The 12,232-nt window shown below is 39.8% G+C and overlaps 1 protein-coding gene across 3 annotated transcripts in view; it reads right to left on the bottom strand.

The window, feature by feature from the left end:
* PPP2R2B (protein phosphatase 2 regulatory subunit Bbeta) overlaps positions 1-12,232 on the bottom strand; it is a 248,784-nt gene that overhangs the window by 34,612 nt on the left and 201,940 nt on the right. For all 3 annotated transcript variants that reach the window (XM_034405172.3, XM_034405177.3, XM_034405184.3), the window contains one exon: positions 2,442-2,619. In XM_034405172.3, coding sequence (XP_034261063.1) covers positions 2,442-2,619 — 178 coding nt within the window. The remainder of the gene's footprint in view (positions 1-2,441; positions 2,620-12,232) is intronic.

Genomic DNA, 12,232 nt, shown 5'->3' with positions numbered 1-12,232 from the left:
CCAAATTCTAACAGCCATCTTTCACTGTTGCTATTCCTCTTTATCAGGGGTGGGTTCTACTTACCTTTACTACCGGTTCGCAACGGGGCCACGCACGCATGCTCACTTAGCTTGCGTACTCTTCTGCATGTGCAGAAGCACTTTCATGACGTCAGGGTCAGTGGTCGGGGCTTCCCACCAGTTTTACTACCGGTTCTATAGAACCAGTGCGAACCGGGGGCAACCCACCACTGCTTTTTATCCTCTGTTGCTGTCTTTCTTCTCTCTCTTTTATGCTCCTTATTTGAGCCATGGTGCTTAGAATGCAACATTGCAGGCTAACTCTGCCGACTGCCAGGAGTTCGATCCTGAACGGCTTTGGGTTGACTCATCCTTTCAGCCTTCCAAGGATGGTAAAATGAGGACCCAGATTGTTGTGGGCAATATGCTGACCGCTTAGAGAGGGCTGTAAAGCACTATGAAGTGGTATATAAGTCTAAGTCGTATTGCTATTGCTATTTGAGCAGAATACCCTTCAAAAAAACATACACAGGATGATCATCTTGATTTAGAGCAGGATGCCCTTGATTTAGAGCAGGAGTACCACATGGCAGGTACCAATTAGAATATACAAAGAAGAACATTATTAGACTACTCCCTGTCACTTCCTTGAGCCCTTGTAGCTTTTCTCTTTAAGGCTCACAGCAGATCCAGTTTCTTCCTCCATAGTGAAAGAAATCTAAAGTTCCTGTTTTCTACACGTAACAGCATAGAAACAGCGTCTCCATGTCACCTTTCCTCTTTGCTCTAGCAATTACTTGAATTGTGTTGCCTTGGAGAAGGAGTTACTACACTCCTCCAGATTGTTTGTTTAACTGTGTCTTCTGTTCTTCCTATTACCTGAGTTTAAGGATTACAGAATTCTCTATCCTTTCCTTCTTGCAAAAACCTACCAATCTGTTAGCCACATGTCTTCAAACACAAATGCCAGATTTTAAAAAAAATGTCTACATTTTAATCTGTACTGAGATAGAAGTTCTGTTCTCCACAAAGTGTGGTAGCTATTACGGCAAGGGAGAAGTCGATAAATCTTTGTTAAATACAAAGCTTTGTTTGTACCCGCTTAAAATGGCTATAGTTGATGCAGGGCATGCTAGGAAGGCCTACAAAGTCACCTTTCCAAATCCAACCATTCTATTAAGGCTGCCTAGAGCAAGCTTGGATTTTTGCCTAGTTGAACAGGAGAGCTCAAAAGAACTCCTGCCCAAATACTACACTGTAGCCAACTTACAACGCAGAAGACAGCTGGGTAGGGACATTTGTGCAGCATATTTCCTACCATTATTGCCTCTATCTCAAGACAAAACTACTGTCTATGTGATCATAGAATAAAATATGTATAAGAGAAATATGGAAATAGATCATGAAATCCATCTGAGCTGCATGGGGAAGCAGCTCCCAAAATGTCCAATGGGACATATTTCCTGTCTGCAGTACACTGGTTTATACCAATACATGAAAGACTTTGCTTTATATATTAGTAAACCCGAATTTTGAAAGCCTGTAGATTTTTTTTTTAAAAAGGGCACAAATACTTTTATATAACACAGTTCACTCCTGCAATGTCTACTTCAGTGCCTAATTAAAAGAAAGACAATTTTAAAAATGGCTTGACCATTTTGAGGTGCTTCTCCTGCAGCATTACCATAAGCAAAGCACTATTTCTCAAAGCGTCCGTCTGTCTTCTTCCAAAAGTCCTGTACAGCTGCTTTGGTGCCCATCCAAGGTCATCTGAGCATGTGCATGCATACCGAGAAGACACATCCTTGACTGTTGACAAAGGATGGCACTTCTGAGGAATATGATCACATCGATGCTACAACAAATGCTGCTTTGCTCATGGCAACAACAATAGAGAGAAGCACCCCACACCCTTTAAATAGTTAATACTTACGTAAACTTATCTTCATGACACAAATCTCATGGAGAACATCTCCTCATCACCCAAGTAAGCATTTGATTAAACTTCGAAACTGCATGTTATTGAAACATTTCAAATAAAAGTCACAGGGATTCCAACAACAGAATTATAGAGAGAATCTCTGAAAAGAGATATTTTCTCTTTTTGGTTCCTCCTACATGTCTTGTTTCACTTTTTAAGTGGCAGAAATGCACTTCCGCTCTAGAGACACTATTTAGCATTAAACCATACCCAGAAAGAATCATAAAAAAGGGAGCAAAATCTACAGATTAAATAGGCCTCAGATATGACCATTTTGAATAAAAGTTAGTGTATAGGATAAAGGTAGATGGGGCCCAGGAAAATGAACAAATGTAAACTGAACGTTACAACCAACCATTGAAGAAATGTAAACTTGTATATTGAGCAGTGTGCTTCTTCTTAAAACATGACTCTTCCGATTGGATGATATTTCCAGGCAGACTCATGCAGCAAAGGATACTAAAACTTTGATTGGTTATTTCAAAGTTCCATAAATTTATCCTCAGGTCATCTGCTGACATGTAGGTTTCATAGTCACTGTTTACAGAAATGGAATTGATGTGATAGGTATGTGCATTTGCAAAGACTCTTCTGGGAGTTGCCTCCACCATTAAATCCATGGGCCTTAGCACAGGTACCTAACAAAGACAAGAAACAAAAGGAGTTAATCAAATATAATTAATACTTTTATCGAAGAAATTTATCACACAGTATACTGTGTGTATCTGTTTCAGTATTTCGTTACTGTTTCCAGTGTTCCCTTGAATGGTCATTATGCTGCTATGTTTGTTGAATAATCAGCACTGTCATACAACAATTCAATGTTCACAATTTCTTCCTCTGGTTCGTGTGACACCAGACAATTTAATTTCATTGGATAAAATATACATACTCTACAGTTCAGGAGATTTATGTCAACCGATCAATGAATATTTTTCTTTATTTGGTACATTTTACTTGACTTTTTGTTTTTTTATATCACATATTATTGCTGTTCTATTGTATTAGAGTGCTCTGTAGTATTTTCAGGTGCAGCATTTGATACAAAAATGAAGATATTTATTTTTTATAAATGAGTCCAAAGGAAGGATATGAATTTGACAAGCAAATCAACTGAATTATATAACTAGCATATCTGGCAATATTGTCAGATATGCTAGTTATATACTATATGGCAATACTGTCAGATATGCTAGTCATCTACTGTCAAGAAAGAAAGTAAGAAAACTTCAGATCAATCATATAACCAATCAAATTTCCTTGGATCAAACATTCCTTCATTATTTAACATTAGATAATATTTCCAAGGAATCTATCTGAAAGATACTAAAGATTCCATTTTTTGTCATCCTCAAATCACATGATATATATATATAGCAGCATAAATGATGCCTTCAACTACGTAACACTATAAGACAACTTAATAGAACAGCTAGTGGCGGCCAGTGCCAAGAAACCATTTCCTCACAGCAACTTCATTACTAAGCATTATTGTCCGTATGTTGTCTAGGGAGATTTCCCATGGCTGGAGTGATGGAGATGGGAGTATGACAGCCCAGATCAAGTGACTCTAGGACACAGGAGCTGCCAGCTCCAACTCTGAGTGTAATGTGATGAGCCTGCTTTCTAATTCAGCCTGACATATGCAATGATGCATCATTTGCTCTTGGAGGGCCTGCCACAGCTATCTAGGGACCTAGGGTAGTATTCTGCCTGTTGGAAGCAAACAGTCATTCAGACTGTCAGAAACAGGATGGTTTTCAAAAGCTCCCAGGTTCAACGGTTAGACCAGAGTTCCCTGAAAACGAGAAACAAACAAAATTAAAAGTAGGTAAGAATAGGCTGGGGCAAAGCAACACATCAATGGATAAGGTAATCAAATATTTTTGAGAAGATTGTCCACATCAGTACTGGATGGCTGAACTAATTTCAGAGGGTTTTTTTCCTACTCTAGTATGGTTGAACAAATGGACCACAGGACAGGGAAGTGGTTGGCCATTCTCCTATTAAAATGTTGCAACTGAAACAAATGAATATTGCAGTGAGAGGAATCATATTTCTATGGAGCCTATGTGTATATACATGCATATACTCTATGTACAGGCTCAAATAGATAAAAGAATAACAGACTTGGAAGGGACCTTGGAGGTCTTCTAGTCCAACCCCTGCTTCGGCAGGAAACCCTATACCATTTCAGACAAATGGTTGTCCAAGCTCTTCTTAAAAACTTCCAGTGTTGGAGCATTCACAACTTCTGGAGGCAAGGTGTTCCACTGATTAATTGTTCTAACTGTCAGGAAATTTCTCCTTAGTTCTAGGTTGCTTCTCTCCTTGATTAGTTTCAATCTATTGCTTCTTGTCCTACCTTCAGGTGTTTTGGAGAATAGGTTGACCCCCCTCTTCTTTGTGGCACCCCTGAAATATTGGAACACTGCTATCATGTCACTCCTAGTCAGTGGTGGGTTTCTACTGGTTCGCACTGGTTCAGGCATACCTAAGGTAGCGGTAATTTGGTCACTGAACCGGTAGCGACCGCTGGCTGGCCACGCCCCTGAATCGGTAGCCCGGTCGCCACTCGCTTGCCCCACCTGCCTGCCTGACTGCCAGGAAGCGGCTGGGAGGCTTCTTGCAGTTGCATTGAAAAAGAAAAAGCCTCCCAGCCGCCACCTCTTTGAGAGCTGCTTTGCGGCTGCTGGCCGCCAAAAACTACCAGAGGTCGACGAAAAAGCCGCTGCCATCGCATCCCATTGCCTGCTGCATCACGCTCAGACTGACACATCCCATTGCCTGCTGCGTCAGTCCGAATGCGACGCAGCAGGCAATGGGATGTGCATGCATGGCCAGCACAAAGAACAGGGTGGCGACGGCAGCAGCTTTTTCGGTGACTTCCGGTAGTTTTTGGCAGCCTGCGGCCAGCCGCCACCTGTTTGAGATCCTCTTTGCTTTTGCTTTTTCAATGTGACTGTGAGAAGCCTCCCAGCCACTGCCTTTTTGCCAGCCGCTTTGCAGCAGCTGGCTGGAGGCCGCTGAAAACTACTGGAGGTCAGGTTGCCTTCTGGACTCCGGACCAGCTGCTGCGGGAGGAAGATAAGCAGCCATTGTAACTTTGAACAGTCACTAAATGAACTGATGTACGTGTATACTGTTTTTAATATGACGGAACAAGCCACATATAAATGGGATCGTGATCATCACAGGCCTTCACTATACATGCAACCTTTGCAATTTACTGAAGATTTCCAGTTCCCAAAGTTAATAAAGTATTAATCCTCCCTGAGTGGCAACATTCATTTTTGGTTATGATTCAAAAGTTAATGTAATTCTAAAAGCAAAGGGAACGACTTTCCCTTTAGCCTCTACCTTTAGGCAACCTCAAATTAAACCAGGAAAAAAGATAAATTTGATCGCTCCTGTTTCCGAGGTTCTTTTTCTTTATCAGCTTTTGGCGACTCATTCTATCCCTCTGTGGGTCCATCTATTTATCTCTCCAGCTGGAACAAAAGCTTATTGAAACATATTGCGTCCTTGGGTTTTATAAATAAATAAAGATTTGCTTTCGGCATATTGTTTTTTTATTCATCTATGGATCCTTCTATTACGGAGGAGAATCGGGAGAGGTGAACTTCAAAGCAGAATGGAGTAGGAGTCTACAACAGGCAGAGAAAGCCAAAAGGTAAAGTGTAGGTGGAAACAACTACTGAGCTTGCCTATTAAACCGAAACATTTCTTTAGGTCTTTTTCAGATGGCATCCACCGTTCTTGAGTGTGTGAAGGCAGAAGCAGTAGGCTGTTTGCTTTAATGAATGTGCCTAAGTGGTTCTTAACAGACTCAGAAGCAGGAGCCCTGTTGAGCTTTTCCATTACCATTTCCCTACAGAGCATGTGCCTAGCATGCTGATATGCTGCATCTCCAAAGCATATGAAACTATGCAAGACATTTAACCAATAACAATAACAACAACACATGGGGTGAATGAAGAGGCTACATAAGAATACATGGGGTGATGCAAGATGTAGGGCAGGGGACTATAAAGCAGCAAACAGGAAAATGACATTTTCCACATTATAGCCCCCTGCCCTACATCTTGTATCACCCCATGTGTTGTTGTATATCCCCATCACCTGGCATCAGTACACAGCCTAACAGAGAAAGGTGAGATGTGGCCCAAAGAGAAGAAGTTGGAATCCTAACACATCTCTTGCATAAATTTGCCCTTTCATTCCCAATAGGTTAGACCAGGAATAGAATAGAATAGAATAGAATAGAATAGAATAGAATAGAATAGAATAGAATAGAATAGAATAGAATAGAATAATAGACTAGACTAGAATTCTTTATTGGCCAAGTGTGACTGGACCAAGGTTAGACCAGGAGTGTCAAACTTGCGCCCTGCAGGCCGGTTGCGTCACACGCTGGCCACCCCACCCCCATTTTAGTGAAGGGGGGAAAGTCGCGATACGTCACATAACGACAACATGACACTGCAAGTTTGACACCCTTGGGTTAGACTATGTGTGGGTATCAAGTGTATCCTTTTTCAAAAGAAAAAGAAAGGGGACTACCAGCCTTAGCAAATAGTTCTTGTAAGTGGATATACCAAATATGATGATTATTTGCAAACCGGTACAAGTGATCCTGTTCTGCATCTAGGCTGCAATCGAAATAATGTGTCATTCAGATGAAGCCAGATGGCATGAAGTTTGGGATAATGTAGTTTGGGGTTATGGATGTGTATAGGTTTTAATAAATAATTTTCAATTTACTACCACGGCAGTAACAGTGTGAATGTGCTTATGTGTGTCTTCCATTAACTCTAGGAGGGGTTTGTAACTATTTACTGGAAAGCTATAGAAGAGAAGAGACTGAAGAAAAAATACATATGGAATACATGTGGGCTAGGGATGTATACAATAATTCATGTATGTTACTTGATGGGTTGCCTGATATACTGGATTGAGAATCCTCCTGCTTATTTTTTTTCTTCTCTGCCTAGTGAGTCAGGCATAACTAAGTTCTTGTATTTACCAGTACCAAAGAGTGCATTTCTTCTGCCTCACCCAGCTTTTACAAACCATGATTGAAGGGACAGACTGCTTTTGCTTCTGAAATTAGGCTATCGTTCACAATTTGTTCAAGTCCCTGCCTCCCCAGATGCCTTCAAACATTGTGAGTGCAGCATTGAGTCCCCTCAGTTGAACTTCATAAACATCTGACTTTGCATTTGATAACACAATTTTGCTTTGCATAATTCTCCCTGTTAGTGACACAAGAGGAAACTATCAGTCCGAGATTTTATCTGCTAGCTTTTTTTTTTTTTGGAATAACTGATCGGACCACCAAATCTAAGACCGATGGGCCAAGTGTAGATTGAAAAGAAGCACAAAAAGTTTTTGTAGGAAGATCTAAAAGCTGTACTGAGGTATATCCAATATTACTCCTCTGAATTTAATTTATTTACTGCAGCTTTTCTTTTGTTTTAAACAACAGTATTATCTAGTTACCAGAGGCTTTTTCTCCACTGTGTCAACAGCTTCTGTAGATTTATGGGCTTCTTAGCAATTCACTACTAAAATACAGTGATCCTTTCAAGTGATCTCACTGATATATTTCTCCTTTCTAAAAAGAGCTAGCAGACAAAAAGCCATCTCTCAGATTGATAGTTTCTCTTGTATCACTAATCAGGAAGAATTATGCAAAGCAAAATTGTGTTATCAAATGCAAAGTCACAGCAATCAGATTCCTCTTGATAACTCTGTTGGGCATATTGTTTTTACAATATGCCTAGACGCAGATACTGACAAGGTAATTGCTGTAGCAAATCAGAGGAATAGGAAAAAAAATTCCAGGAGGCCAGTTTTGGCTTTCAAGGCTCAATGCTGATTTTACAAATATGAAATGGTTGAATAATGAGGAGAAAAAAGATTCCATTTGTGACCAGGGCAAGAGAATATAAAAATGCAAAGAGGCAATAAAAAAACCTCTTTTTCACCCTTCTTATTTTTCAGAAAGAAGAATTTCACAGTCTTAGTTCTTAATTTTGTAAAAGGAAAAATTGACAGGGAATACCGCCAGTGAAAATTGTACACCTGAAATGACTGATTCCATATGCCCTTTTTCCTCCTTAGAAACTTGTCAATGTTATTCTCAAGTCCACATAACTGATGAAAACAGAGCCACAGCACATATAAAATGAGCACAAATCACAGGGCAAAACAAATCAGCCTGCATGCAAATGAAAGACTGGGATGCTACTGTAGTTCCCAAAAGGTCAGCTTCCCATACCTTTAAAACTTCTCAGTGAAAAATAATGGTAGGTTTCACACATCACATAAATATTGATTTATAAACGCAACTTGGAACTGTAAACCAATACCCACAGGTTTGATTAATGTGTAATGCTAAACCCAAACCATCATTTATGAACCACAGTATGTGGGTTCATCCAGCACAGTGAGGCAAAATACAACAGGCCCTGTTATGGATGTGCACTCAAACATATTCTCCATGAAATAGCTATTTCTTCTTATGCTTTCAGCAGCCTATAAAGATCATTTGTTAGAAGTGCAATGAAGGAAGTTTCAGGCTTACTACTCTTCCAAGTTTAAATGTCAGTAACTGGCATTACTCTGTTAAAAGTTCCCATTCAGTTTTTAGTTCTAATCAGTTCCCTAAATTACCTTTTCCTTCAGAATTTGAAAATATTTCTTTTCTGGGCTGCATAAACAGAGGGATAGAATCAAGATCACGTGAAGTGTTAATACCACTTCATAATGCCTTGGTAAGACCACACTTGGAATACTGCATCCAGTTTTGGTCGCCATGATGTAAAAAAGATGTTGAGACTCTAGAAAGAGTGCAGAGAAGAGCAACAGAGATGATTAGGGGACTGGAGGCTAAAGCATATGAAGAACAGTTGCAGGAACTGGGTATGTCTAGTTTAATGAAAAGAAGGACTAGGGGAGATGTGATATAGTGTTCTAATATCTCAGGGGCTGCCACAAAGAAGAGGGAGTCAAGCTATTCTCCAAAGCACCTGAGGGTAGGACAAGAAGCAATGGGTGGAAACTAATCAAGGAGAGAAACAACTTAGAACTAAGGAGAAATTTCCTAACATTTAGAACAATTAATCAATTGAACAACTTGCCTCCAGAAGTTGTAAATGCTCCAACACTGGAAATTTTTAAGAAGATGTTGGATAACCATTTATTTGATAAATCCTGGGAATGACAGGCCAGTTCTTCTTTGAAAGGACACTAAAGACTAACTAGTTCCTGAAATATTCCCAGGTTGTTATTTGGTGTTTGCTAATGACTCTTAATAGCATTTTTCCCAAGGGCATTCCTAAAAAAATCTGTTATTTTTGGATTAAAAAAAGTTTAGTAGTATTAACAACATAATGACCTTTTTTTTACATTAAACATAACAGAGCACTTTAGTAACACCGAGCACTTTGAAATAATAAAATATCTCCAGTCACAAATTAGCAAGAGTTGGTCATTCATGGTCCAGAAAAGTCAAAAGATCCTGCCTTGGATACACTGAATTTCTTGATGAGATCAGTTCAGCATGCAAATGGTATCCACTAAGCATTTTTGGAACTCTTTTAAATGCTTACGGCAAATGGAGAAAACTTTTTCTTAAAAAAGTCAATTACTTTTGTTACAATGGTTTGGTGAAGAGCTGATAACTCAAAATTAATTTGTTCTGCCACATGAGTTTTATAGCATTTTATTCCTTTTATAAAAGCCATGTGTTTTAAATTGCCCTATCTATCACAAATGGTAATGTTATTGAGAACATTGGGAGGAATAAGAGTATATATACTTTCATGCTGCAGAATAAACCCACATCTGGCACAAAAGTCAAAGCAGTGATTCCTGCAGCATAACATTTTTAACATGCTCTGCATCAGAAACAGCTTCCTTCACACTTGCAGTTTGTCTTTTATAGATTTATACCCGTGTATAAATGCAAATGCTGGAATCTGAAAGATGCTGGCAGTTTCTAGGACAACCTGGAAAAAAAAATCAGCTAAAACCAGATTTAATCTAAAATTTAGCTCATAGAAATCGTATCTGAATTAACTGTTATAGCCTGCAGTCTTTTCACAGCTATGGCATAGATAGAAAACGGGCAACCTTTTCGGGGTAAGGGCTAAATATAACATGTGGGGAAGGAGTTGGCGTTCATAAGGAGGAATAACATCATCACATTGGTGTTCAGGGCTGAGTTTGGGATGAGAGTTATAAAGGGATAGTTTTAATTATATTATGCCTATTTTACATTAGAATGCACAATATGTTATTACACTATCATATTCTATTCTATCCAGGGGTGAAATGTAAAATTTGTTACTACCGGTTCTGTGGGCATGGCTTGGTGGTGGTGGGGTAATGTGACTGGGTGGGCGTGGCCAACTTTTTTTTTTTTTAACTTTTCAAAGCATTTTTTCTGCAAATGCAAAAAAATGCTTTGAAAAGCCTCTGCCGATCAGGAACACAGCTGGGATCGTCAGAGCCTTTTCAAAGCATTTTTTTAACCACCTCTTCCGCTGAAGAGGCTGCAGAAAAAAATGCTTTAAAAGTCTCTCTGATGATCCCAGCTGAGTTGCCTGATCGTTTTAAAAAATGCTTTGAAAAGTTTCTCTGACAATCAGGCAACTCAATTGGGATCATCAGAGAGACTTTTAAAGCATTTTTTTCTGCAACCTCTTCAGTAAAAAAGGAAAGGAAAGTAAAAAAAAAAAAAGCCTCTGATGATCGTGGGGCTCAGCTGGGCATGGTTGGGGGGGGGAGCGGCGCAGGGATTTTTGCTACCGGTTCTCCGAACCACCCGCCGCCATCACTACCGGATTGGGCGATCCGGTCCGAACCGGGAGCATTTCACCCGATTCTATCCCTATCTCAAAGGGATGGAAACTAAGCTATCAATTTTCTATAGTCTTTGTCAAGAAGCTGCAAGGATCAAATTAAGCAGGGTTGTCCAACCCTGGGATCTTTAAGACTTGTGGATTTCAACTCCCAGAATTGCATGGTGGCTAGGGAATTTTGGAGAGTTAAAATCCACAAGCCTTAAAGTTGCCGAGATTGAACATCCCTGCAATGAAGTATTTGTGGACAGCATGCAGTTCTGGGGTCACAGGTTGTTCACCACTAGCATAGATCAAAAATTGCTGCTTGATCACCACAACACAATGGAAAACTTTAACATATATGCTTATCTGAGAGTTAAGACCATTGAACCTGCTGCATTTGCATCTGTAAAGGCACATTTTAAGAGTACTCTGCACATCCCAGTTCATACAAATAAGCTGATTTTGTTCACTGCATTCAAGTATGGTGGTTTGTTTCGTAATAAGCTATAACTAACATATTACACGGTGGCTCAGTGGCTAAGATTCTGAGCTTGTCGATCAAAAGGTTGGCAGTTCAGCGATTTGAATCCCTAGTGCTGTGTAACGGGGTGACCTCCTGTTACTTGTCCCAGCGTCTGCCAACCTCAAAAGCATGTAAAAATGCAAGTAGAAAAATATGGACCACCTTTGATGAGAGGGTAATAATGTCCGTGCGCCTTTGGCATTTAGTCATGCTGGCCACATGATCACGGAGATGTCTTCGGACAGTGCTGGCTTTGAAACAGAGATGAGCACCACCCCCTAGAGTCTGGAATGACTAGCACATATGTGCAAGGGGAACCTTTACCTTTACCTAACATATTACAGTTAGCTTTAGAAGCCACCAGTTGCATACATCGCACTAAAGCATAATCTAACAGACCATATGATGTTTTAGCACAACCCTGGAATCAGCCAAACATGATAAGCAGCTTTTGGTCTCATTGTTTTCATCTGCAAAGCGAGAGGGGAATAACAAATTCTGAAATGACAGATTGCCAGCACGGTATTTGAGCCCCCTCCTCCTTATTTCTTTTTAAATAGCTCCATGTGCAGATAAGCAAATCTATCACAGGACTCATCTTTCTTCTTCACTAAAAGAAAAACAAAACAAAACTTTATAAATGAGTCCCATTCTCTTCTGGCCATGGGGGGAAAGGATCTCACTGCATCATGTATTTGCAACATAGCTCTCCCTGCCAGTAAACTACATTGCTAATAGCTAATTTAAAATTTCTCACCAGGTGCAGTTACTGCTGTCACTATTGTTGCTTTTAATAATATTTTACTTAGCTTTTCCTTAATGATCCGGCTAAAATGATCAAACAAACCTAATATCTATACATTAATAAAACCT

This window comes from Pantherophis guttatus, chromosome 2, assembly GCF_059756535.1.
Source record: "Pantherophis guttatus breed Tessera chromosome 2, ASM5975653v1, whole genome shotgun sequence".
Classification (NCBI taxonomy): domain Eukaryota; kingdom Metazoa; phylum Chordata; class Lepidosauria; order Squamata; family Colubridae; genus Pantherophis; species Pantherophis guttatus.
The sequence above is the reverse complement of the archived record's forward strand: the minus strand, read 5'-3'. Positions and strand labels throughout refer to the sequence as shown.